The sequence below is a fragment of the Lynx rufus genome, unplaced genomic scaffold (genome assembly GCF_022079265.1).
Source record: "Lynx rufus isolate CCGP_SWC_20201006 ecotype Redwood Valley unplaced genomic scaffold, mLynRuf1.p SCAF_3, whole genome shotgun sequence".
Lineage (NCBI taxonomy): Eukaryota > Metazoa > Chordata > Mammalia > Carnivora > Felidae > Lynx > Lynx rufus.
In genome coordinates this window covers 117,116,617-117,144,140 of record NW_025814845.1, presented here as the reverse complement: position 1 = coordinate 117,144,140, position 27,524 = coordinate 117,116,617, and the positions used below count along the sequence as shown (strand labels likewise).

The 27,524-nt window shown below is 41.2% G+C and overlaps 1 protein-coding gene across 1 annotated transcript in view; it reads left to right on the top strand.

Annotated features, from left to right (window-relative positions):
- TBC1D9 (TBC1 domain family member 9) overlaps positions 1–27,524 on the top strand; it is a 118,576-nt gene that overhangs the window by 44,988 nt on the left and 46,064 nt on the right. The window contains exons 2-5 of the mRNA XM_047090910.1: positions 4,744–4,854; positions 17,588–17,706; positions 26,256–26,484; positions 26,916–27,177. Coding sequence (XP_046946866.1) covers positions 4,744–4,854; positions 17,588–17,706; positions 26,256–26,484; positions 26,916–27,177 — 721 coding nt within the window. The remainder of the gene's footprint in view (positions 1–4,743; positions 4,855–17,587; positions 17,707–26,255; positions 26,485–26,915; positions 27,178–27,524) is intronic.

Here is a 27,524-nt window from a genome sequence, read left to right as displayed (position 1 = left end):
TGTGTGGGGGGGGTTGGATTCTCTAGATAAGATTTCCCATCTCCTAGTATTCTGCATGGAGAGTGGGTATAGGAGGAATGTTTTCCCTCTCCCAGAGTCTTGACTCTATATCAGTAGGGTTTAGGCAGCACAGCAATAAATTACTGTTTAGGTTTTTTAAAAATACCTAACTCATCCATTCATCAAATGTGTATTCAGGGCTTACCGTGCTTCAAGCAAAGTTCAGGACCTAGGAGTCAGAAAGAGTCTGTTAGATTCCGCCATAAGGGGCTCCGTCTGGAAAGAGGAGGAAAAGTAGAACAAGGCAAAATGTGCAAGTAATTTTAAATAAATTCAATAGGTACTACAGAAACAGAACTTGGAGGGGGATGAGGGATAGAAAGAGGTGGCGTTAAATAATTGGGAGTTTGTCATTTGAGGTGGTGGGAGGTAAGGATTGACAGACAAGCACAACATTCCAAATAGACGGCAAATTCTAGTCAGTGTTACAAAGTGACAGAGTGGAAGAGTGTATTTATTGATTCAACTCTTAATGTGGAAGAGTGTATTTATTGATTCAACTGGCCAACTGCATGCCTCAATTCACAGTATTGCTTTCTGTCTGGATATCCGGTACCTTAAATTTTCACAGAATTTTCACGGCAGTTTTCTGATTGTATATGTGCCTAATGTGAGTATTACCATATTATACTGTCTGCCGTTAACTTTTAAAATATTTCAGCATGGGACCCCTGGCTAGCTCAGTCAGAAGAGCATATGACTCTTGATCTTGGGGTCATGAGTTCGAGCCCCACAGGGGGTGTAGAGATTACTTAAATAAATAAAACTTTAAAAAATAAAATATTTCAGCATGAACCATATGTAGGTATTAGTTTTCATCTAAGTCTTAGTGGAAGCTGGTGGTGCCAGTTGTTTTTTTTAAATTTTTTTTAACATTTACTCATTTTTGAGAGAGATAGACAGAGCATGAGCAGAGGAGGGGCAGAGAGAGAGGGAGACACAGAATCAGAAGCAGGCTCCAGGCTCTGAGCTGTCAGCACAGAGCCCGACGTGGGGCTTGAACTCACAGGCTGTGAGATCATGACCTGAGCCGAAGTTGGATGCTCGACCAACTGAGCCACCCAAGTGCCCCTGGTGGGAGTTTGTCACAACTGGTTGGTGCCAGTTGTGAGTGCACACTCAGTGTTAGTGAGCTGGCATGTAATCAGAAGCCCTCACCCTGGAGAATCTTCTTTATTTTTTTAAAAAATTTTTTTTTCAACGTTTATTTTTATTTTTGGGACAGAGAGAGACAGAGCATGAACGGGGGAGGGGCAGAGAGAGAGGGAGACACAGAATCGGAAACAGGCTCCAGGCTCCGAGCCATCAGCCCAGAGCCCGACGCGGGGCTCGAACTCCCGGACCGCGAGATCGTGACCTGGCTGAAGTCGGACGCTTAACCGACTGCGCCACCCAGGCGCCCCTGGAGAATCTTCTTTAAACAACACAGTTTTCTTTATCTCTGAGTGACACTAGAGGTTTTGTTAATTAGAGTAATGGATATTGCAGATGAATTTTAATCGGGGATATTTGTGGTGGTGAAGATGAGTGGGATCAGGTTGAACCTTTACAGAGACCTTCCTTCCTGTGTGTTACAGAATATAAAAATCTAGTGAGACATTAAGGATGGGGAAACTGAGGCTCGGGGAGGCTGAGTGTGAGAGTTGGGTGATGGCAGGGCCAAGACTGAAGAATTCCAGAACCAGGACTGTCTCTGTTGGCTGCTCTGCTCAGTGAGGTGTGCTTGCCCTTGGGAGAATCTTTATCTGTGATGACACTCTTTTAGGGGCTCATTAAACCAAGGCTAATCCTTGACTGAATTCCCTAACCCCAGACTGAAGTGTGTGTTCTTTAGAACCAACGTAGGTGACATTTCCAGTATTGGGGGAGTTTCATTTCTTTTAGATTCAAGAAAAGTAAAGTATTACAAACACTCAGTTATGAGCGATGTATTTGTATTTCTAGCTCACATTGAAGGGAATCCAGTTTAGCTGGCATTCTTTTCTGCTTTTCCTATTAATATACCCTTCCATCTGCAGATAATCGAAAAGTAATTAGAGCTCTTCGCAGTAAATCCATGTCATATTAAAGAAAACAAAAATGCAACACATGTGTGGCATTATGTGGAAATTTACCCCGTGGAAAACTACAGGCTGTCGGGATTTTATTTTTAATGTATGTTATACAGTCCAGATCAAACAAATGAATTAATTTCCACTCTAGTGAAGGATTGTTTTTCCTGGTGTGTTTAGGTGGCTATGGTCACTGTGGTTTGGAGTGAGCCTAAACAGGTTCCTGTCCTTGGACAAAGACCAAGGACCACTATAGGACTTGCCTACGGTTAGTCTCCCATAGGCCTCTTGACTAATAACCCTGGGGCAGGAAGGCAAGTGCTAGTATGATCACTTTACAACGGAGGCAGTCAAAACAACAAGAAGTTAGGGCATGTTCACACCACGGAACTGGCTATAACAGAGTCAGGGTCAGAGCTAAGCTCTTCTGAACACTGGGTGACTGCACAGTGGCTCTGTCCGTGACCCCAGGCTGCCAGAGCAGAAGGAAGTGAATTTCAGTGGTGTGGTGCACATCAGAGAATTCGATATGGTTGGAACCGAACCTCAAGACATTAATAGAAGACGACACATCAAGACATACTGGCGGTGACGGTTTCAGAAGAACTTCTGGTTCAGATTCCGCAGAAGTTTATGCAAAGCCTGCTATGGGTCAGGTTCATGCTTCTGGGAGGCTACTTATTTTCAACAGTAGCAGAGCAAGGGAGCCTGGACCTTTAGCCTCCCCCTCTAAGCCTTGACCACCATCAGTGCTACTCCAAACCATTTTCAGTAAACATGCCATCTAAGGATAAGTCGAATTAAACAAAGGAATGTCTTGGCAAGTTCTAGACCAGGTTTCTTAAGCCCTTATTCTATTCTGCCTCTTGCCCCTAAATCCTATTATATTTTGTCTTATTACCAGAGCAATCTTGTAGTTGTGATATTGTCTCCATTGTATCATTGAGAAAATCAAGCCATTGAAAATAAAATGCCTTGCCTTAAGATGAAAACTAGTCAGAGTTTCTAGTTGATTCTTCTGAGTCCAAGTCCTGCTGTGTGCTGATTTCCATCTGACCTTGGAATAATTCCGGGCATTTACTTTATAGGGATATTTTGGAGTCATCTTGCCAAGTAAGGGATCTAGTTTATTTGACTTTGTGGAGTTTGTGTGTGTGTCCATGTTATTTTAGAATAGTGGAGAAAACGTTTAGTGCCTAATCCCAGCTTAGGATAGATAAAAGAGGCACACTTTCCTGGAGGGGAGAGTTGGAGGAATGGTGGTTTTAAGATAGACTTGCACTTCTAGCGAGAGAGAATGCACGCACGCACACGCACGCACATGCACACACACGCACGCACATGCACGCACGCGCTGCAATCCAAGAGTCTGGTGCTTGGGGCACCTGGTGGCTCAGTCAGTTGAGCTTCTGACTTCGGCTCAGGTCATAATCTCACGGTTCGTGAGTTCAAGCCTCGAATGAGGCTCTCTGTTGTCAGCACAGAGCCTGCTTCAGATCCTCTGTCCCCCTCTCTCTCTGCCCCTCCCCTGCTCTCACATGCTCTCTCTCTTGCTCTCAAAAATAAATAACCTTAAAAAAGAGTTGGAGGCTTAACCGACTGAGCCACACAGGTTCCCCAAGGTGCTGCCTCTTCTTAAGTGAGCAGCAGCATATTGGGTATTTGCATTTCTCACAAATAAAAAGGTAAAATCATGTGTTGGCTATTCAGTCTTCCTGGACAGACTTGGATGATGTGGGCAAGTTTCCCCCAGGGCCCGGACAGATCAGTGAGGTTCCTGACCCACAGAATTCTACTGTATGTTACCAGGATGCCTTCCTGGCATTGTTTGCCTTTCCAATCATTTTAATGTTTGATGTGACAAATGGCAAAGGACTCTGCCACTGCGATGGGAACTGAGATGAGAAAATGCTTGTTTCACAGCCCTTGTTCACTCCTGAACAAGTGTTAAGACTCTGTTTGGCCTTCTTTCCTCCTAGATTATAAATACCTTAAGGACTCTCTGTCTTATTATGTTTTGTGCCCACAGAGTTTGCTTTGAACGTAGTAGGTACTGATTTGATGGTTGCTGAGCTGAACTATACTTTTCCAATATGAAGAAAAGTGGGGCAGATTAAAATAATATGTAGGCCAGCCTGACACAGTAACTCAGATAGACATGACTAGTTCCTGGCCTTGGCAAGTTACTCAAATTAAGACTGGGTTTCTTAGGTGGAGAGAGAGAGAAAATAATGCACATTGGGTCTCATGTAGGTAGAGCAGAGACACCAACATGTAAATGCTTAATACCTTACTTATTTTTATTTTAAATAGGCATTTATGAATACCAGCTTATGCAGACTGAGCTACCAGCTTTGCTAGCCTTCGCTTGCTTTTGAAACCAGCAGACTGCCTTCCAGCCTGTGCTGTTTCTCTTGGTGATTGTTGGAACAAGTCACGTAGAGCCGACATCAGAATGTTTAAGATGAACATTTTGTCACGGCGGGGTGCGACAGGAGAGGGGTTGTCGAGAAGGGTTGTAGAGGAAGACCATTGGGAGGTCCAGCCGAAGGGGTGTGTTGACACTGCCTCTGGGAATTTGGGGAAGCCCTGGGGAAACCCTTAAGCATTTTTCTGCCTTCTCCACCCTCAGGCCTTCTCGTGGGTACCCTTGATGTCGTGCTGGACTCCAGTGCCCGGGTGGCTCCTTACCGAATCCTGTACCAGACTCCTGACTCTTTGGTCTATTGGACCATCGCCTGTGGTAAGTAGTGATATTCAGAAATACCGAGAAACCTCATGATTCGTAACTTTCGGCCAGAGAGGAAGGAGCCTTTATTTGGGAATGCAGTCTCTTGGTGTTTTAGGGTAATAACCATAGCCATTTCGGCAGATGAACCCCAAATCTCAATGGCTTAATGCAGGAGCGGTTTCTTTCTCACTCTGGTGAAGTCTTGTGTGGATCTTGTGGCCTCCTCCATCCGCAGTGACACAAAGCCTCCATAGGAGGACAACTTAGAAGGGGAAAGAGGGAGGTAGAGGCACACCTGCATTTAACTTCCTTGGCCCAGACGTGTCACACACCACCTCCACTCACACTCCGTTGGCTTGAACCAGTCACACGACTCCAACCTAACTCCATGGGCAGCTGGGAAACGAAGAGAAACACGTGAAACACCTGAGTGTACTAAGTGATACACGCATATCCTAGCACAGTGCTTCCTCCTTGGGTAGGGATCAATTCTTTTTCCTGATGATAATCTGGAATAATGTCCTGTGTTTAAAATGGTGGTCAACAGCTCTGCCATTGTTGGATCTCTCACAAGAATGTTTCATCCAAAGTGGCCAAGGTTTTATAGTTATTCGTTTGCGTTATTTACAAATAACCATAGGAAAAGCAAGGCCACAGAACCTTTTTCTTTTCATTTTTTACTGCCACTTGGTTTTTATTATTATTAATAATAAACTTTATATTTATTTTATTTTTATTATTTTATTATTATTATTTTTTAATTTACATCCAAATTAGCATATCGTGCAACAATGATTTCAGGAGTAGATTCCTTAGTGCCCCTTACCCATTTAGCCCATCCCCCCTCCCACACCCCCTCCAGTAACCCTCTGTTTGTTCTCCATGTTTATGAGTCTCTTCTGTTTTGTCCCCCTCCCTGTTTTTATATTATTTTTGTTTCCCTTCCCTTATGTTCATCTGTTTTGTCTCTTAAAGTCTTCATATGAGTGAAGTCATATGACACTTGTCTTTCTCTGACTAATTTCACTTAGCATAATACCCTCCCCTTCCATCCAGGTAGCTGTAAATGGCAAGATTTCATTCTTTTTGATTGCCGAGCTATACTCCATTGTATATGTACACCACGTCTTCTTTATCCATTCATCCGTCGATGGACATTTGGGCTCTTTCCATACTTTGGCTATTGTGGATAGTGCTGCTATAAACATTGGGGTGCATGTGTCCCTTCGAAACAGCACACCTGTATCCCTTGTATAAATACCTAGTGGTGCAACTGCTGGGTTGTAGGGTAGTTCTATTTTTAATCTTTTGAGGAACCTCCATACTGTCTTCCAGAGTGGCTGCACCAGCTTGCATTCCCAACAACAATGCAAGAGAGATCCTCTTTCTCCACATCTTCGCCAACATCTGTTGTTGCCTGAGTTGTCAATGTGAGCCATTCTGACAGGTGTAAGGTGGTATCTCATTGTGGTTTTGATTTGTGTTTCCCTGATGATGAGTGAAGTTGAGCATTTTTTCATGTGTCAGTTGGCCATCTGGATGTCTTCTTTGGAGAAGTGTCTGTTCATGTCTTTTGCCCATTTCTTCACTGGATTATTTGTTTTTTAGATGTTGAGTTTGATAAGTTCTTTATAGATTTTGGATACTAGCCCTTTATCTGCTATGTCATTTGCAAATATCCTCTCCCATTCTGTAGGTTGCCTTTTAGTTTTGCTGATTGTTTCCTTTGCTGTGCAGAAGCTTTTTATTTTGATGAGGTCCCAGTAGTTCATTTTTGCTTTTGTTTCCCTTGCCTCGAGAGACGTGTTGAGTAAGAAGTTGCTGCGGCCAAGATCAAAGAGGTTTTTGCCTGCTTTCTCCACTAGGATTTTGATGGCTTCCTGTCTTATGTTTAGGTCTTTCATCTACGTTGAGTTTATTTTTGTGTATGGTGTATGAAAGTGGTCCAGGTTCATTTTTCTTCATGTCGCTGTCCAGTTTTCCCAGCACCACTTGCTGAAGAGACTGTCTTTATTCCATTGGATAGTCTTTCCTGCTTTGTCAAAGATGAGTTAGCCACACGTTTGTGGGTCCATTTCTAGGTTCTCTATTCTGTCCCATTGATCTGAGTGTCTGTTCTTATGCCAATACCATACTGTCTTGATGATTGCAGCTTTCTAGTGTAGCTTGAAGTCCAGGATTGTGATGCCTCCTTTGGTTTTCTTTTTCAAGGTTGCTTTGGCTATTTGGGGTCTTTTCTGGTTCAATTCAAATTAGACTTTATTTTTTAGAACAGTTTTAGATTTATAGAAAAATTGAGTAGATAGTTCAGAGAGCACCTATCTGCCCTTCACACACATTGTTTCCTTTATTATTAACATCTTACTGTGGTACATTTGTTTTAGCTAATGAGCTCATATTGATACACTATTACTAAACAAAATCCATAGCTTATTTAGATTTCCTTAGTTTTTTTTAAAAATTTTTTAAGTTTATTTTTATTTTTTTGAGAGAGACATAGCAAGTGAGGGAGGGGCAGAGAGAGAGAGCGGGAGACAGAAACCCAAACAGGCTCCATGCTGTCAGCACAGAGCTGATTGCAAGGCTCAGACTCATGAACCATGAGATCATGACCTGAACTGAAGTCGAGTCAGACGTTTAACCGACTGAGCCACCCAGGCACCCCTTGATTCCCTTAGTTTTTACTTAATGTCCTTTTTCTGTTCCAAGATCCTATCCAGGATACTATATTTTGTTGTCATGTCTCTTTAGGTTCTTCTTGGCTGTGGAAGTTTCTCAGGCTTTCCTTGTTTTTGATGACCCTGCCACTTTCAAAGGATACTAGTCAGGTATATTATAGAAGGTCCCTCTATTGGAATTTGATGTTTTTCTCATGATTAAGCTGAGGTGATGGATTTTTGCTGAGGAACATCACAGAGATAAAGTGCTATTTTTATCACATTATGTCAAGCAAGGGTACCTATTGTCAGTGTATGACTGACGATGTTTTCTTTGATCACCCAGCGGAAGTAGTGTTTTTTTGGGTTTCTCCACTGTTAAGTTACTATTTTTTCCTCCTCTCCATGCTGTATACTCTCAGGGAGGAAGTCACTATGCACAGCCCACCCTTAAGGAGTGGGGAATTTTAATTTATTCAATTATTTTTATCAGTATGGAATCATATATATTAATTGTATACTTCGGGGAAGTCTAGTACCACTTTATTTTGTTGCTCAAATCATTCTAGCTTTGGCCATTGGGAGCTTTTTCAGTTGACTTTGTTCAGTCTTTGAACTGATCTCTACTCAGTAGGAAGTGCTGTGCTCGGATCTAAAGATACAGAAATAATTAGATCCGGTCTCTGCTCTTGAGAACATAAGTAAATATTCAGTTATAGCCCAGTGTGAACCAGTACCACACGCTGCCAGTTGATTGCAGGGTGCCCAACTAAAGTCAGGAATCTCAGCTGGCCTTTTACATAGGTAGGGGAAATGATCTGGGTGTGAGCCCCAGCTGCTGGAAGGCTCCAGTGCTCTATTCATGCTCCCTCAAGGATTTAATGGTACCTGAAATTCTAACATTGTAGTGTTGTATCCCTTTCAAGTTACTCTGGTTAAGATGCAAACAGCCCCATGAGACATGATGGAATTAATCAGTCATTTATGCATTCTGGTGAATGAAGGAATGGCATCAGGGTGCAGGGCATGGAGAAAACCACCTAGGGGTGAAGGGTGGGGATTGGAGTGAGAGGAAGGAGATAAAGGCTAAAGGAAGAGGGAAGCTGGGACCCTGAAGAAGACAGACTTACCAGTGTAACCCAGGCTCCTGTAAGTTAACATTCCAGCCATCTGTGCCATTTATTCAATACAAAAGGGAAGAACCCAATAGCTACTGTAGAGTGGGGAATGCCCTGGGGTGGTTGGTGAGGAAAGTGTCACATTTAGTTGGCAAACATTCTAGAATCCTGTTAAAATAGACATTGTAGCCAGCAAGTGAAGAAATAAAAAGAAAGGGAATTAGAAATCAGACAGAACCACTAAACTACTTGACTTAACAAGTGTGTGCAAAGGACACTTTCACACATTCTCTTTCACCTTCCAGCCTAGCACTTGTGCCCAGAGGCTTTTGAGATCCTTTGGAGCCTGGAGCTCCTTAGAGCTCTCCTATCTGCCTTTCTAGTGCTCTAGGTGCCTGCCCTTCCCAGGTCAGTGTGCTTTTACACTTCGATGAGCTGCTGGTTTGTGCCTCATGACTCTTCTTTTCCTGCCCTCTCAGCCTTAACCCTTTTTTTTTGTTTTGTTTTGTTTTGCCTGTTACCTGACAGTACTACTCTTCAGTTTGTTTCTGGGACTTTGCCATTCTACGAAGCACATGCTTCTGTGAAAGCTCATGTGGGAAAGAGCCCAGAGTTACAAAGCTGAATTGTTCCTGAATTATTTGCCAAAACAAGGCTAAGGAACACTAGGCAGTAAATGCTGATGGCATAACTTATACCACAAAGAGATGTACTTTCATTTTCCCAGTAAGTAATGCCTGTCACAACTGTATGATCTCATTATCATAAACCCAGAACAGTTTTAGCTTTTGTATGTATTGATTACCCATAGAGAGAGCTCCAGAATTTCCTTGTGGAAGACTCCACGGAAGTGACAACCACCGTGAAAGTCCCATTCACCCATTAGCCCTTCTTATCGATTTCCGTTTAAAACCCAAATTGAGTGCTCGCTTCGGCAGCACATATACTAAAACCCAAATTGCTGGCTCCCTTTCAGGAGAGGATTTTGAGAGCGGAAGCTGCCAGCTTTCAGATTTCTCTGATATGCTGACCTTCTGGTTTGTAATTTTAGTGTTATTTTTTGTAAACTACAGAGTTGGTACTGGTGAGACAGTATGTCAAGAGCTTTTTAATTTGCTTCAATTTCTTGAGTCTTTGCTGTAGGGAGAAGCTTCAGCAGAAAACTGGGTGAGTCTAACTCACTGCCCTGTAGAACCCATAGCATTACAAAACCTTGTGTGCCATGCACCTTGTGAACCTTCAACATGTCAATTGAATTGAAGGAAGCATCTACTGTCAGAGTCTTGACGTAGACTACTTTCTATAGAAGAGCAGTGGTAAATCCTATTCGTTTGACTTGCCTTTCACTTGAGCCACAAAGAGCCAGGCAGAAGGAGTCTTATGGGCCTAGTCTCACTTGCTCCCAATATAATAATCACCTGGCCCTTGGCGATAATATGATCCATAAAGAAGAATGGGAAAAAAAAGCAGGAGTTATTTGGTAAAACACTATTTTCGTATGCTTCTTCTAATCTTTTAACAGTTGTATCCAGATTGGTTTGAAGAAATTGATGCTTTACATTTCCTTGAGACCTTTAATTGGGAAGGAGAGCCAAAAACCTTCCTAATAATGGCCGTGTCTTTTCACTACTGCCCAAAATGAAGCCACCATTCTCTTTGGTTGATATTCCATCACACCATCAATTGTAGCTTGCTGAAGTGCGTTTTGCTCAGTGGTTTATGCAGTGAATTATACCTTTTGCGATCTCTAAGATCATAAAGAAAGCAGTATCCTAGGGATTTGGACAGCCAGCTTTGTTGAGCTCATTATATTCTGACAGTCGCCCCCCACTCCCCACCAGTCAGTTGACTGACTGTTTTGCACCTGAGACTCTCACAGGGCGCTAAACAGCTATAGGTCTTCCCCCAGCAGCTAGAGTTTTGGACTTGGTGCCCCAGAGGCAGGAGAGAGCCTAGTTCTCTCTGTCCTCCTTGGCCTTAAGTGGATTTAAGTAGAAGGCAACCCATTTGGCTTTCCCCATTAGAAGAACTAGAGAAGGTTCTAACAGTAAGAAGGGTTATACAACCTCAGTGAAAATACAGACACATAAAAATGGTGGTATTTCCAAGGACGTTGTCTACAGAGGAAGTCTGGGACCGCCAAGAAGAGCAACAAACAGAAAGAAAGAAAGAAGGAGCTGTTGACAGTTCCCTCTAGATACATCTGACCTTCCAGCAGGACTGATAAAGGAAACAGGGTGGAGGATGTGTGTTTGATGGGCATTTCACAGATGACACAGCCCTGCATGCTGCCTTGATTTGGCTGCCTATTGATTTAGTTTCTCTTTTCTTTACCATCCCAGAATTTCATCTGGGCCTAGATGTTCATTCAGAACTAAGTCTTTGCTGTAAGAGAAGCTTTTTCAGAACTGAAAGATATTTTAGCTGCCATCTTGTCTAACATCTTTATTTTAATAGGATAGAGGCAAGGGGAATCGCCCAGGTTCACAATGCTAGCTGTAGCTGGTTAGTGCAGAGCTGAGACCAAGTTCTCAGCTCTCCCCCTTCCCAGCCTAGCAACACCATCCTGGCTTTTATGATTAAACATTCTTTTAGTCAGCAACTGGTAAGACCCAGAGTTTAATTAAAGATTGCTAATTCTGTTTCTGCCATTTCTCTACAATTGATAGAGAAAATGTGGGGGTAATTTAGTTGCCATCCACATGAGGTACACGTAGTGTGGAAGTTGCTATTTTATAATCCTTTCTTGGTCTGTGTACCTCAAGAACTACTCTCGTATCCTTGGGAACATAGCAGCTTAAAAAAAAAAGAACTTCCTTTTTTTCTTTAAGCAATACATGTTCATTGCAGGAAATTAGAAAATATAGAATAAGAAAAAAGAATAAAAATTTGAAAACAGTACCACCTTCCAAATCACCTTTCAGACTTTGTGTGTGTGTGTGTGTGTCTATACATACACTTACATAGGTATATTTGTGCATACATACATCTATGTATATAGACTTTCCACATTAATAAAACCTATTTCTCTAATGTGAGTTTTAATAGGTAGATAATATTTTATTGTGCATGTAACATAATTTATCTAACTGACACAGTATTATTGGAAATGTGGGTCTTTCCCCCCCTAATGTTAATTGCATGTTGAACAGCCTTAATCAGTATCCTCTGAAAAAAATCTTTTCACATTCCTTTAATTATCACTTGAGGATAAATTTATAGAAATAGTTATGCTGAGCCAAAAAAACCACACATATCTGTAAGGCTTTTAGTATTTCTAGCTTGATTGCCTTCCAGAAAGATAGCCGTTTACATTCTTTCCATCAGAGTGGGAGAGGACCTTGGCACTTAAGTGAAAAAGTAAAATAAGGACATCAATCACTGATTCTTATAGTCAAGGCTGGATGAGTTACCTGGGTTTCTCTTTTGTCAAAGTGTTATGAAGCTATGAGCATATTGTTGTGACCGGTAAGAGATTATAAACAGAGTTATATGAGAAGCTTACAGGGGCTCCTGGGCAGTTCAGTCAGTTAAATATCTGACTTCGGCTCAGGTCATGATCTTGTGTTTCATGAGTTCAAGCCCCACATCGGGCTCTGTGCTGACACCTCAGAGCCTGGAGCCTGCTTCCAGTTCTATGTCTCCTTCTCTCTCTGCCCCTCCCTTGCTCACACTCTGTACCTCTCTCTCAAAAATAAATAAACATTTAAAAAATATGTTAAAAAAATAAGAAGTGGGGCGCCTGGGTGGCTCAGTCAGTTAAGCGTCTGACTTTGGCCCAGGTCATGATCTCGCAGCCTATGAGTTCTGTGCGGACAGCTCAGAGCCTGGAGCCTGCTTCAGATTCTGTGTCCCCCCCCCCTCTCTGCCCTTCCCCCCGCTCACACTCTGTCTGTCTCTCTCTCAAAAATGAATAAATGTGAAAAAAAAAAGCTTACAATAGTTCCACAAGGAGTTCTATGCATGCCTTACTTCAATAATGTGTACACTTTGCAATCCAAACAGAATGATGCCATGGCCAGAGAGATTTCTGCTGAGTGCATGTTAGTCAGGCAAGGGTTAAACAGCTGATGTCTTAGTGCCCTGACATCGGACTTTCAAAATATCTTCTCCATCACAAGTCAAGATGAGATCTTTATGTTCTGCTACTTAGAGTGGCAAAGGCGACTGTTTATTTAGTGCTTTGTATTTTCTTGACCTGTGCTAAGGACTTCACATGCCTGTATTATCTTCTTTGATTCCAGCACAAACCAGTGTGGCAGGTGTTGTTACCTGTGTATTACAGATGAGGTGTTTGACGCACAGAGAAATGAGCTAATTTACCTACGATCCCAAAGTCAGTATGTGTGCTTTTGAAACCAGGTGTACTTTTTTGACATCAAAGTCTGTGTTCTGCTCCATGATATGGTTTTGGCTCCCCGATAACCAGGCTTCTTATTATTCCAGATAATCCAACCTCAGTCATACTTACCGCACTTAAACATAGGTTTTGCATCACAAGGAAATGTCTGCTGGATATCTATCCGTAGGGCCTTAGCCTTTGTTCTTAATCCTCAGAGGCCAGATCTGATAGAATCCATTTGTGGGTCCCTCTTAATGCTTTTTCCTTTTTATTTCCAGTAGTCTTTATGTGCTTTAAGATACATTTAAAGCTAGATGAGAGTTTAGGCTAGGATGATTTTGTATTTTTCATCATCTTAAATAATGTTTACATTTTGCCCAGGTATATGCACAGGGCCTGTGACTAGTATTCTTAAAAACAAAACAAAACAAAACAAAACATAAACAAAACTCTACTCTGAATGATAAAGATTCCCACTTTTCCAAAATTAATTTCTCGGTAACCTTAAGCCCATCAAGTGTCAATGTAGTTTTTATTACTGCAGAATGATTTAACTTGGGTTAACTTGGATTTCCTGAAGGGTTCTCATTCTCGACACCGGCTTTCTTTGTTGTTCCAGCTGAATGTACAGTCAGGTCAGCTTGTTTTTCTTGCTGTATCTCTGTAAATGAAGCCTTTTCCAGAAAATCGACAGCCAAGCCCTTCCTTTCTTATTCTGAGTGTCCAGCACATTCTGCTCAAACTGCTAGGTAAATAGACCTGTCCCTATTCACAATCATGGCACAAGAGCTTCGTGTCATCTCACCTTAAAAAATAACAAAAGAAAAGTCCCAACATCTTAAATATTGCAGCCCTTGTATTTAGTTTCTTGAGAAATGAAAGAGCTATTTCTAAGGAACATTTAGGATTGCAACATGGTGTTGTTGGAGTTTCGCTCCTTCCTAAAGAGTGGTCTGCCAGAGTGACAGTTGTTCCCAAACTGTTGGCAGGGCATTTGCTCTGTGATCTCTGAGATGTAATGTGGACTCTTTGTTCTGGAGTGAGAAGTGGACAGAAATGGATACCTGATTTCAGAAATACTTTTTATCAGACTGGCATCTTCAGAATCTGTTTTGTCTGCTGGGTCAGGAAATCAGGCTCTGCTTTATAGGTGTTGTCATACTTTTAGACTGTAGAACATGGAGCCCTGAACCCCTGTCTTCATTTACCCTTTGTGAATTTAGCAAAGCGTTCAGAGAATATGGTGCTTTTGTCTAGTAAGCAGTAAATGTAAAAGGTGTATTTCATTACTCACCCTGGAAAGTATCCGTTGGGTACAGATAAGTATCCATAGTTAATTCCTGAAACTACCATTGGCTGATGGCTTTCTTTTCTCCACTAATACATGAGACTTTCTTTTCTCCACTAGTATATGGTGATGATGGTTTCATATAATGGTACACAAGGTTGTTTCTTATCTAGAGCTCAGTCTTCTGGAACTTGGGAGTCTTAGATGTAGATGTAGTCAGAAGAAACCTCCAGAACCTGTTTGGTAGTACAGAAGCAGGCCCATGGCACTGAATAAGCTGAAAGAGCTGCAAGACCTAAAGATGTTGAGATGTGCGGCGTCAGTTCCTCAGTGAGTGGCTCATTCTAGAAGGCCAGCCTTTTCATGTGTCACTGAGAAGTGTGGGAGAAACAACAGGAGATGGAGAGCGGGACAGAAATAGCACAAGCAGCAGCAGTGGGGAGGGCAGTGATGGTAACTGAAGATAGAAATGTGGGGATTCACATCCTGAGCAGCAAGAAGTGTAGAGAAGAGCCAGTGGTGCAAATGGCGTTAGGTGGTAGAAGGTATAAGTTATGGAAATGTTGGGTGGGACAACGGGGTGGAGAACAGGAGGTCTTGGGACAGCAGAGAAGGCAATAGGTGGGGAAACAATGTGTATAGTAAATCTGAACTTCACATGAGAGCAGGCGCATTCAGGGTGGTATGGCCATAGATTGTAAATCTGAACACGAATACAGGAGCGGTCAGATGGTTATTGGTAGATGGGAATCGGCCATAATGTTTTCGTATTATATCCATGAGAGTTGGAAGCATGAGTGAATGTGTGTTGAATGAGTGCATGCATGCGTACGCCACCTTTACCGTGTGTGTGTTGGGAATGGGGTGGGTGTATGGGTGTACTTACAGGAATATGTACACAAAGAACACTTTGAAGGCAGCATGTACAAAGCTGAAGGCACACCTGTTCTGTCCTAGGTCTCATAGCTGATGGACTTCTCTATCCAGGATAACTGAGGATTGGTGGGGTTGAACTGAGGTTGGGTTCCACAGCCAGTCTAACAGGGCGTGTAAAGTCAAGTGTCTGATGTGACTACTTGGTCAAAGGCAGAGCACGGTGAGATACGAGTCAACAGCCAGACCACATGGAAACCTGCCTGTGGAAGGCATATCTGCAGTCGACAGAGGCAGGGGCAGAAGAGAGGCAAGATCAGACAGACGCTGGGGAACTGTGCCCGATGGGTCTGCAGGACCTCGGCAGACTCATGGGCCTCCAGGACTGACGCTGTCCTAAGGTGCATACATCTGACAGTGCAAACCAGCACAGATGGCCAGGGTGGAGGGCTCATGGCAGGCATTTACCGGGCTCTCTCTGTATATCACAGCCAGTTATAGCTGGTGATGCTAGTAACCTGTTTACAGACGAGGAAGGACACAGTATATTTTAGAAAATTATCTAATGACTATTTAAAATTTTAAAGTCTCAAATGTTCTTCTTTAAGATGTATTTTTGAGAGAGAGAGAGAGAGGGAGAGAGAGAGAGTGCACAAGCAGGGGAGGGGCAGGGAGAGAGGAAGACACAGAATCCACAGCAGGCTCCAGGCTCAAAGCTGTCAGCACAGAGCTGGATGCAGGGCTCGAACTCGTGAACCGTGAGATCATGACCTGAGCTGAAGTTGGACGCTTGACTGAGCCATCCAGGCTCCCCTGAAATCAAAAATGTTTTAAAGCTCTCTGGTAAACTATAGAATAACCCATTACCTAAATATTCCAAATGGGCATTCTTCTTTGCATCTGAAAAAATATTTCCTCCTTTCCAAAGTATGTCTGTGGACATTATTCTTTGGGATTTTTACAGCATTGCCCTGAAATCGGTAAGCGTTTGTTGTGGTTTTTGTTGCTGTTGTTCATTCATCTCCATTTCACAGATTAAACAGACTGTCTAAAGTGATCCAACCGGCTAGTGGCAGAGGGAGGGGGGCCCAGGTGTTCTGAGTTCTAGCTCTCGCCATAACGACATAGTACAGAATCATCAATTGCCCTCGCATGTGGTTGACTATGACCCCAAACGAGTGAGCCAGGGAAAATGCCCACAGGGAGCTATAATCTGTTCTCTCATGTTTTCACAGGACTGCCTCTCCACTAAGAAATCTGCTTTTCACCCTCTACGTCAGCATTCTGTGAAGGCAGTTTTGGTGTTTAAAGTAAAAGAAAATGAACTTGGGTTTTGTTTTGTTTTGCCTCTCCTTAAATAGTGGGTCTGAAACCTCTCAAACCTGCCTCATTCTCAAAGAGATTTTAGTTTTCCTCCTACAGTTCTGGTATCATTGTAGGCGCATTCGTGTCTCCCTTCCTTGTCAGGAGTCAGAATGAGATTCTGAGATACCTTGAGTTACTGGTGACAGAGAATAAAGAGGGAAGACACTATTAAGAAATCACATAAAAGGAAGCTTGGAAATTGAAAGAGATGCCAGGAGGTTGGATCAGTGGAGTCACAAAATCATTCCTTAATTCTGGAATGAGCAGTGCATACGATTTATATATATGGCATATGAATGATTTATAAAACATTGTTTTTCTGCAAGATCGTTAACAATCCCAGGGCAAGAATAAAAGGGGAGGGGATTTAGTCCAGTGTCTTTACAGCCACATCCTGACAGCCTCTGTGTTATGCCCTGCAGTTGTGAGCAGAGAAGTGCCCGTTACATAGGCTACGGGCTAGGATTGTTTAAATGTGGAGGTTGCCAGGCGAGGTGACTTAACGCTTCTTATTCCCTACCCGCGTGTAGACACTTGGTCGGAGGCTGTGAGGATGACCTCATCCCATTACATTTCAAGGCAGCTGTGCCCGTGAGAGCCAGGCGGCTGTTCCCTAGCGATAGTCCATTTTCACATCTCATTCATAATTGAAGTGAGTGGGGATAATTTTTGCCCATTATAGGAGGTGGTTACATCAGACCTCCAGTGGCATACCAAAGCTCTCATTATTGCAGCTTAACAAAAGTAACCTAGTCTCCTAGCAAGATCTACGTCACTCTGTGAAGTGCAGGTTCTAGGAGGGAGAAAAATGGAAGATAGTGCTCAAGTCCCAATCCATAAAAGTGAACGGGAGAGATGCTGCTACCTTCTACGTGGAAACGGTGTGCGAAAAGTGTCTGAACTCACCTGGTCAGACTTGACTATAACACAGTACTTACTCTTGGGTTTTCACATCGCTACTTGTCCTCTGCGTCTCCTCTGAAGAGGAGAAAGCAGTTAAATGCAGTTGTCTCCTTTAGTGACATTGCATATTGATGAATTGAGCCCGTTTACATATCTTTTAAATTCCGAAAATTCTGTTATCATCTTTACATTCATACAGGTGGTTCCAGAAAAGAAATCACCGAACACTGGGAATGGCTTGAGCAGAATCTGCTGCAGACACTCTCCATCTTTGAAAACGAGAATGATATCACCACATTTGTGAGAGGAAAAATACAGGTAGTGGGTTGTCTGTTTTGTTTAGTTTTAACTTTTAATTGGAAATAATTTCAAACTTACGGAAAAGTTGTGAAAATAAGAATTGTGTAAAGCCACACCTGTAGACCATCTGCATATTCTCCTGTTGTTAACATTTTACCCAGCTACATTATCGTGTGAGTGCTCATTTACTTTCTATTTGAGAGGAATTTCCTCCAAATACCTCACTGTGTATTTCTAAGAATGTTCTATTGAATAATAACACTGCAGTTATCACCCACAATAAATTTAACATTAACATCATACTTTTTTTTTTATTTTTTTTATTTTTTGTATATATGAAATTTATTGACCAATTGGTTTCCATACAACACCCAGTGCTCATCCCAAAAGGTGCCCTCCTCAATGCCCATCACCCACCCGCCCCTCCCTCCCACCCCCCATTAACCCTCAGTTTGTTCTCAGTTTTTAACAGTCTCTTATGCTTTGGCTGTCTCCCACTCTAACCTCTCTTTTTTTTTTTTTTTCCTTCCCCTCCCCCATGGGTTCCTGTTAAGTTTCTCAGGATCCACATAAGAGTGAAACCATATGGTATCTGTCTTTCTCTGTATGGCTTATTTCACTTAGCATCACACTCTCCAGTTCCATCCACGTTGCTACAAAAGGCCATATTTCATTTTTTCTCATTGCCACGTAGTATTCCATTGTGTATATAAACCACAATTTCTTTATCCATTCATCAGTTGATGGACATTTAGGCTCTTTCCATAATTTGGCTATTGTTGACAGTGCTGCTATGAACATTGGGGTACAAGTGCCCCTATGCATCAGTACTCCTGTATCCCTTGGATAAATTCCTAGCAGTGCTATTGCTGGGTCATAAGGTAGGTCTATTTTTAATTTTCTGAGGAACCTCCACACTGCTTTCCAGAGCGGCTGCACCAATTTGCATTCCCACCAACAGTGCAAGAGGGTTCCCGTTTCTCCACATCCTCTCCAGCATCTATAGTCTCCTGATTTGTTCATTTTGGCCACTCTGACTGGCGTGAGGTGATACCTGAGTGTGGTTTTGATTTGTATTTCCCTGATAAGGAGTGACGCTGAACATCTTTTCATGTGCCTGTTGGCCATCCGGATGTCTTCTTTAGAGAAGTGTCTATTCATGTTTTCTGCCCATTTCTTCACTGGGTTATTTGTTTTTCGGGTGTGGAGTTTGGTGAGCTCTTTATAGATTTTAGATACTAGCCCTTTGTCCGATATGTCATTTGCAAATATCTTTTCCCATTCCGTCGGTTGCCTTTTAGTTTTGTTGGTTGTTTCCTTTGCTGTGCAGAAGCTTTTTATCTTCATAAGGTCCCAGTAATTCACTTTTGCTTTTAATTCCCTTGCCTTTGGGGATGTGTCGAGTAAGAGATTGCTACGGCTGAGGTCAGAGAGGTCTTTTCCTGCTTTCTCTTCTAAGGTTTTGATGGTTTCCTGTCTCACATTTAGGTCCTTCATCCATTTTGAGTTTATTTTTGTGAATGGTGTGAGAAAGTGGTCTAGTTTCAACCTTCTGCATGTTGCTGTCCAGTTCTCCCAGCACCATTTGTTAAAAAGGCTGTCTTTTTTCCATTGGATGTTCTTTCCTGCTTTGTCAAAGATGAGTTGGCCATACGTTTGTGGGTCTAGTTCTGGGGTTTCTATTCTATTCCATTGGTCTGTGTGTCTGTTTTTGTGCCAATACCATGCTGTCTTGATGATGACAGCTTTGTAGTAGAGGCTAAAGTCTGGGATTGTGATGCCTCCTGCTTTGGTCTTCTTCTTCAAAATTCCTTTGGCTATTCGGGGCCTTTTGTGGTTCCATATGAATTTTAGGATTGCTTGTTCTAGTTTCGAGAAGAATGCTGGTGCAATTTTGATTGGGATTGCAGTGAATGTGTAGATAGCTTTGGGTAGTATTGACATTTTGACAATATTGATTTTTCCAATCCATGAGCAGGGAATGTCTTTCCATTTCTTTAAATCTTCTTCAATTACCTTCATAAGCTTTCTATAGTTTTCAGCATACAGATCCTTTACATCTTTGGTTAGATTTATTCCTAGGTATTTTATGCTTCTTGGTGCAATTGTGAATGGGATCAGTTTCTTTATTTGTCTTTCTGTGGCTTCATTGTTAGTGTATAAGAATGCAACTGATTTCTGTACATTGATTTTGTATCCTGCAACTTTGCTGAATTCATGTATCAGTTCTAGCAGACTTTTGGTGGAGTCTATCGGATTTTCCATGTATAATATCATGTCATCTGCAAAAAGCGAAAGCTTGACTTCATCTTTGCCAATTTTGATGCCTTTGATTTCCTTTTGTTGTCTGATTGCTGATGCTAGAACTTCCAGCACTATGTTAAACAACAGCGGTGAGAGTGGGCATCCCTGTCGTGTTCCTGATCTCAGGGAAAAAGCTCTCAGTTTTTCCCCGTTGAGGATGATGTTAGCTGTGGGCTTTTCATAAATGGCTTTTATGATCTTTAAGTATGTTCCTTCTATCCCGACTTTCTCAAGGGTTTTTATTAAGAAAGGGTGCTGGATTTTGTCAAAGGCCTTTTCTGCATCGATTGACAGGATCATATGGTTCTTCTCTTTTTTTTTGTTAATGTGATGTATCACGTTGATTGATTTGCGAATGTTGAACCAGCCCTGCATCCCAGGAATGAATCCCACTTGATCATGGTGAATAATTCTTTTTATATGCTGTTGAATTCGATTTGCTAGTATCTTATTGAGAATTTTTGCATCCATATTCATCAGGGAACATCATACCTTAATATTTGGCACATATTCCAATTTTGTTAATTGACCCAATGTACAACATTTTTTTCTTTTCAGTCCAGCACAAGATCTAGTTTAGGAAGCTGTTGAGTTGGTTTTCGTCTGTTGTCTTCTTCAATCTGAACATTTCTATAGCCTTTCTCTGTCTTTTATGACATTCATGATTTTAAGTATAAGTTCTGGTTTTTTTAATGGGATGTTTTTCATTTTGGGTTTTGTCAGATATTTCCTATGATTTGATTCTGATTATGTATTCCCAGGTGGAACACTTCATAAGTGATCTTATGTGCTTTTAAGAGTATCAGTTCTGGGGACACATGATACCCATCTCCCCTTGTTGGGCGATATAACCCCAGCCAGGTGTTACCTACCCAGTTTCTCCACTGTAGAGTTACTAATTTTGCCTCTTCAAATAATAAACAATTTGAACTTTTCTGTAGGAAAATATTTTAAGGCTACACAAATATCCTATTCTTTATCAAAATTTCCCCATGATTTAGTGAGGAATCATCCCTTGACGATTTTTTTTTGTCTGAACCAATCTTTGCTGTGATGTTTTTACAAACTGATAATTTTCCAACTCCAGCATTCTCTATAAGAATGCTATTCTACTATAAGCAAGGGCTCTCTCATCATTTATTTATCTATTTGTTTTGGTATCGACTCATGGATTCCTGTTTTTCGGTTAATGTTTCATTACTGGGCTTAATTATTTTGGTACCCACACTATCCCAGGTTTAGCTAGAGGAAACACCTACAGATTGCCTCCTTTGTCCTTGTGACATGTCCCTGTTGCTTTTTTGAGCACTTCTTTACTTCTGCTATAGCAGGATGTCCTAGACCCCTCTGTACTTTCTCCGTCCCAGTCCTGGAATCAGCCATTTGTTTCTGTTCGCTTTCAGTTTCAGGCCCTATCTCCTTTCCCGCATAGTTTAATATTATTTTTTGCATGCAGAAAATTTTAACTTGCTTCTGAAAGTTTAAATTCCTCAAAATGTTACTCCCTTCTGCAGTCTTGCTATCCTGTTTTCCCCAACCCCTTGCAATTAACCAACCTCATTGTTATCGGGCCTATGCTTCCTGTGTTTCTTTTTGTGAAAAGAGGCTGGTATATGTTTTGTTTTGTTTTTTAATTTCTCTTTAATTCTTACACATGTATATATGCTCCTTTGCATTTGCTCTTTTCAGTCAGTAACTCTTGGGTAACACCTCATATCAGTTCATAGAGAGTATCCACATGTTGTGTGTGATTATTTGTTATTTAAAAAACATTTTGATAGTTTGGTTTTTATGTTGAAATATTATTAATTTTTAGATTTACAGAAGAACTGTAAAGATAGGACAGAGAATTCCCATAGACCCTACCACTCAGCTTCCATTAATATTAATATCTTCTATAACCATAGTATATTTATCAAAACTAAGAAATGAACATTAATGCAATATTGCTAACTAAAGGCTTAATTTGGATTTTACCAGTTTTGCCATTTCATGTCCTTTTTTATTCCATGATCCAATCCAGGTTCCCATGTTGCATTTAGTGCCTAATTCTTTTTTTTTTTTTTCAACGTTTTTTATTTATTTTTGGGACAGAGAGAGACAGAGCATGAACGGGGGGAGGGGCAGAGAGAGAGGGAGACACAGAATCGGAAACAGGCTCCAGGCTCTGAGCCATCAGCCCAGAGCCCGACGCGGGGCTCGAACTCACGGACCGCGAGATCGTGACCTGGCTGAAGTCGAACGCTTAACCGACTGCGCCACCCAGGCGCCCCCATGTGCCTAATTCTTTTTAATGGGTGCATATTATGTGTGTACGTACCGTAGAGAACACAGCACTCTCTTATGCTCGAACATTTAAGTGGTTTACGATATTTTATAATTATACTTATCTGTCTACATATACACACATACACACAAATATACAGTATATGCATGAATTATACTTCATGCATATAGTAATAAACATGTATGTATATATGCATGTGTATTTTTGTATTGTAGGGATGTATCTTTAAGATAAACTGGTAGAATAGAAAATGCATGTAGAAAATGCTGAGTATTACCAAATGCCCCCTCCCCCCGCTACAGAAATTGTAACCTTTTACATTCCCAGTGGCTTGTAGGGGAATGCCTGTTTCCCCACAGGATAATCCACCCACAGGTAGATTATCAAGCTTTTGAGTTTTTGTCAATCTGATGGGAGAAAAATATTTTAGTGTTGTTTTAATTTGTATTTACCTCACTTATAAGTGAAGTTGAACATCTCAGGTATTTAATGGCCATTTTTATATAGTTGTAGATTGTCTGCTGGTGTCTTTTGCCTATTTTTCTATGGGACTTTGGTCTTATTTTTCTTTCATTTTTAAAAGTTCTTTTATATAAAAGCCATTAGCCTTTTGTCGGTGATATTTTCTCTGAATTTGTCATTTGTCTTTTGACTTTGCTCATGATAGTTTTTGCCATGGGACGCTTAAATGTTTTATTTAGTCAAGATTAGAAATTCTTTCCAGATTTTTAGTCGTAGTTAGAAAGCCTTTCTTTATACCCAGATTAAGGAAGAATTCTAGGAAGTGATCTGATAGTTTGCTTCTCATTAAAATTCCACAGGATGGTCAATTTCTGTTTGATTTCTTCTCCTTCACTAAACTTTTACATGAGCAAGTAGTAATTTCATAATCTGAAAAAGAAGTGGAATTTCATTGCTGTTTAGGGTCTAATGTTGTGGAAGGAGAGAACTGAATTTTACCTGGACCACATAAAATTAGAGAGGGCTAAGTAGCACAAAAACACATACAACTCATCACCCTCTCCCTTTCTCCCTCCCTTTGCCCCTCAAGATGGATATTTATCACTGCTTCAAGACAGCTGATTTCAGTTCATTTCTACTCTGTTGTAATTAAAGAGACTAGACACGTAATGAAGAGGGTAAAAATGAGAGCAAGGGGGACATTGGAAAGGTTAGTTTGAAGCTGGGAGGAGGTGAGAGCTTCCAAACAAAAAAGGGGTTCCTGAGTAATGGAGAGTTGTGTTACTGATAAAACCCATCTGATTTTATAACTTCTTCATTTCATTTCTGAGTCATGTACTGACCTTCTGGGAAGTAATGTAAATGGAGAGAGTGTGAGTTTCCTCATTTGACTGCATCATAGGGGGCAGCGACTGGTGCCGGAAAGGGCTTGAGGCCTCTTTCCCATCCAGGAGCCACTACTGAGGTTCTCCATTACAATTTCCTAGTCCTCCCTCAGATGGCATGTCTTTGGATGATAGATACAAATAAAGAGCTATAGGAGGAAACTGAAACTTAGAAGTGACAATAGCCAGGAGGAAAACAAAAACAAACGTGAAAAAACAAAAAATAAAACAAGAACCAATTATGTCAAATAGCTGTTCTTCTCACTGTTTGTATTACACCCAAAATGTCACATTTAGTTCCCCTGAAACCAATTATGAAGAAGGAATTGCTATTAACGCAATTATGTGTGAAAGAATGTCATTCATGTGCAAATGAATGGTTTAAGCATTCCCAGTTGTCCAGTAATGAAGGGAACCAACAAATTTATTTGTTTTGAGATTTAATTAACTTTTATAAATTATAAATATAATAATTAACTACAGAGGCAGCCATAATCCAAACCCATAGAGTGTATTTCTTTCTAGATTTCTGGAGTGCATTTTATCATAATAGTAGTCTTACCGTACTATACAGTTTTGTATCATGTCTTTGTTTCCTTGACTGGTATTGTTATATAATTTTTAGTTGTTGTTTTAGTAATGGCATATCATCCCACTATTGACCTTACAATTCCTCTCTTTCTAGAAGTCTCCCTAGCTTCTAGGCCAAGGGGAACAGACACAAACAGTAATATAATGCAGTGAACACTGTGTTCATATAAGGTTTCTTATAGTTTTTCTTTCCTTTGGGATAGATTACAAAATGTTGGTTACTGAGTTAGTATACACATTTTTAATGGACCTTACTAGAGATTATCAGTGTATTGGAATCCCTGTGTAATTTGCTTACTTTTCAACAATCTGGTTGTTTAAATGGTTTTGCAAAGTTAATAGGTCTTGTTTTAATTTTCTGTCTTTGATTGATTATGAGGTTGGACTTTTTCTATGTTTGCTAAGTTAGTTTTCCTTTTTGTGAATTCTCTGTCAGTGTCCTTTGCATATTTAAATTTATATTGGACCTCCCAAGTATTTGGATTATATGTGGGGTTGTTGCCTGGAATCAGGGCAACCAATTGTATGTTATGTAGAGCCTGTAGAACATAAAAGAAGGAGAGGGGCGCCTGGGTGGCTCAGTCGGTTGAGCATCCGACTTTGGCTCAGGTCATGATCTCACAGCTCGTGAGTTCAAGCCCCGCGTCAGGCTCTTTGCTGACAGCTCAGAGTCTGGAGCCTGCTTCAGATTCTATATCTCCCTCTCTCTCTGCCCCTAACCCACTCGCATTCTGTCTCTGTCTTTCTCAAAAATAAATAAACGTTAAAAAAATTTTTTTTAATAAATTAAAAAAATGAAGGAGATATTCCATCCCTTTGTTCCATCATCCAGTCCACCTGGCTAAAAAATTATAGCAAACTAAGGAGAGGTTCTTCATTCTGGATCCTCTCTTCTCTTAAAGGTGGGGAAGTTGGGAGTTGAACCTTAATAGGGACTATTACCTTTACTCTTGAAATTACTTGGCAAGGCCTGTTCTGTTGACATTAGTGTGTTAGGCCCTGGAGTGTTTCAGAGTATTGTTTCTCAATTCAGTAGCCTCATAAATTCTCTCATAAATTTAGATGAGCATTCTAAAAGTGTGGTATTTAGTAGATCTTGGATAATGTAGTTTGAATATTTTTCCACTCAAAAAAAGGGTATCATTTGGTTTGTTATACATCACTTCCTTCTAATAGTCTCCTTATTCTGACTTTAGGTCCAAGCCCTGCTAAGTGGTCCAGGAAAGAGCAAGTATTAGCCCACTTAAGGGTCTCCAAGCTTACTCTCAGTCTATTGGCCATCAGGATTGCCTAGGAACCTGACTGCTAGTAGTTATTAGTGGGTTCCCATTCAGTCACTTTTATTTATTTATTCGTTTATTTCTTCTTATATAAAAATTTTCGATCCCCCTCTAAAGGCACTGATAACTTGAAATATCACACAAGCTGTAGGTGTATTTGCCAACTGGGAAAGGCTTTTCCATCCTTCTTCTGAACTGGCTACTTCTTCCCACCCAGAGGTTCAGTGCCCTCATGCCACCTCATGGTTGTCTCAAGTTCCCTAATAGAGCATGCTACCAAAGCCCGCTCATCCCCAAAATAGCTTTAGTTCAAAATGGATCTTCCCTGGTCTCCATCAAAGCCAACCATCTCTATTCTTTCCATGTAGAAGTAGCTTTGAGAAAAGTAGAGCTTGACCTTTGGGATGGCTCTATCATGGTGAGCTAGGAAAAGCAGTAGAACTTGCAAAATCTTTACATCTTCACATTTGGAAAATAAAACTATGGGCTTCATCCTAAGTGAACGTAATAACATGATTAGCACCAACAAACAGATACGCAGATCTATATTGTCATTTCAAAATCTTTTAGTATGCAGATGCTCCTTGGTAACTGGCTTAGAATTTGGGGGTTGCCTTCGAAAATAATTGATCAATTTTAAAGAAAATTCTAGCATTAGAAATTGTTCTCTTCTTTCCTCTCCAATATCTATAGCATACAGAAAAAAGCAGCCCCAGTCGTATTAATACTGGCTGCATGCTTTGTTTTATCCTCGCTTAGGGCATCATTGCAGAGTATAACAAGATCAACGATGTGAAGGAAGATGATGACACGGAGAAGTTTAAAGAAGCCATCGTGAAATTCCACAGGCTGTTTGGGATGCCCGAGGAAGAGAAGCTCGTCAACTATTATTCTTGTAGCTACTGGAAGGGGAAGGTCCCCCGTCAGGGTTGGATGTACCTCAGTATTAACCACCTTTGCTTTTACTCTTTCCTTATGGGAAGGGAAGGTGAGTTGTCTAGAATTTCAGGGGGAAGCTTGGGAGAGTCTGCTGAGGTTCACCCTGAACTCATAAACCACATCAAAGTGCCAAAAATAGGTCTGTAGTTATGACTGGGTCAACGCTGTGTTTTAACTATTTAACAAGTGAAGTCAATTATTTTTGTCTAATATTTGTAAACAAAAATGGTTATTAAGTAATAAAGATCCACCAAAGTTATAATTAATGCAGTTGACGTGAACTTAAATCCATAATGCTTATGAACTCAGAATTTATGTGGTTTGAGTTTGTCTCTTAAGCAAACAAAATAGTAATGAATACGGGCATGCAAGCTCAAAGGAAAGGAGTGCACCGAGATTGGGGGTTGGGTTGTGAGGCTGAAGGATCCTCAGGGGCTTTGAAGGAGCCAGGTGTTGACCAGCCTTGTTCCCTGTGCTCAGCCAAGCTGGTAATCCGGTGGGTGGACATCACACAGCTTGAGAAGAATGCCACACTGCTTCTCCCTGATGTGATCAAAGTGAGCACGAGGTCCAGCGAACATTTCTTCTCTGTATTTCTCAACATCAATGAGACTTTCAAGTTAATGGAGCAGCTCGCCAACATAGCCATGAGGCAACTTTTAGACAACGAGGGATTTGAACAAGATAGATCCCTGCCCAAACTGAAAAAGAAGTCTCCTAAAAAAGTGTCGGCTCTAAAACGGTAGGTGACAGAGACAGAGTCTTACACGCTTTAGAAAAAAGAAACCCTTACATTCTTTTATGAAATTTAACCTTTTCTTAACCACTTCAAGGGTTCTCAAGACTTTTCTGGGTATTGATACAGAACTGAAAGAGACTGTCTGAAGCAGTCACAGTTCAGTGAGTGAAGCAGACAGCCAGCTTTGGCACAAAGTGACGGGAACTCTTCCGGTCCTATGGGCGGTGCGCCATGGGCACACCCACCGGGAGATGGGGCAGGGTGGTGGAAAAGGCCCTCAATGGAGGCTGCTTGGAGTGGACTCTCAGGAGGTAGTAGAAGTTGCCTATGTAGATTTAGTAGGATGGATA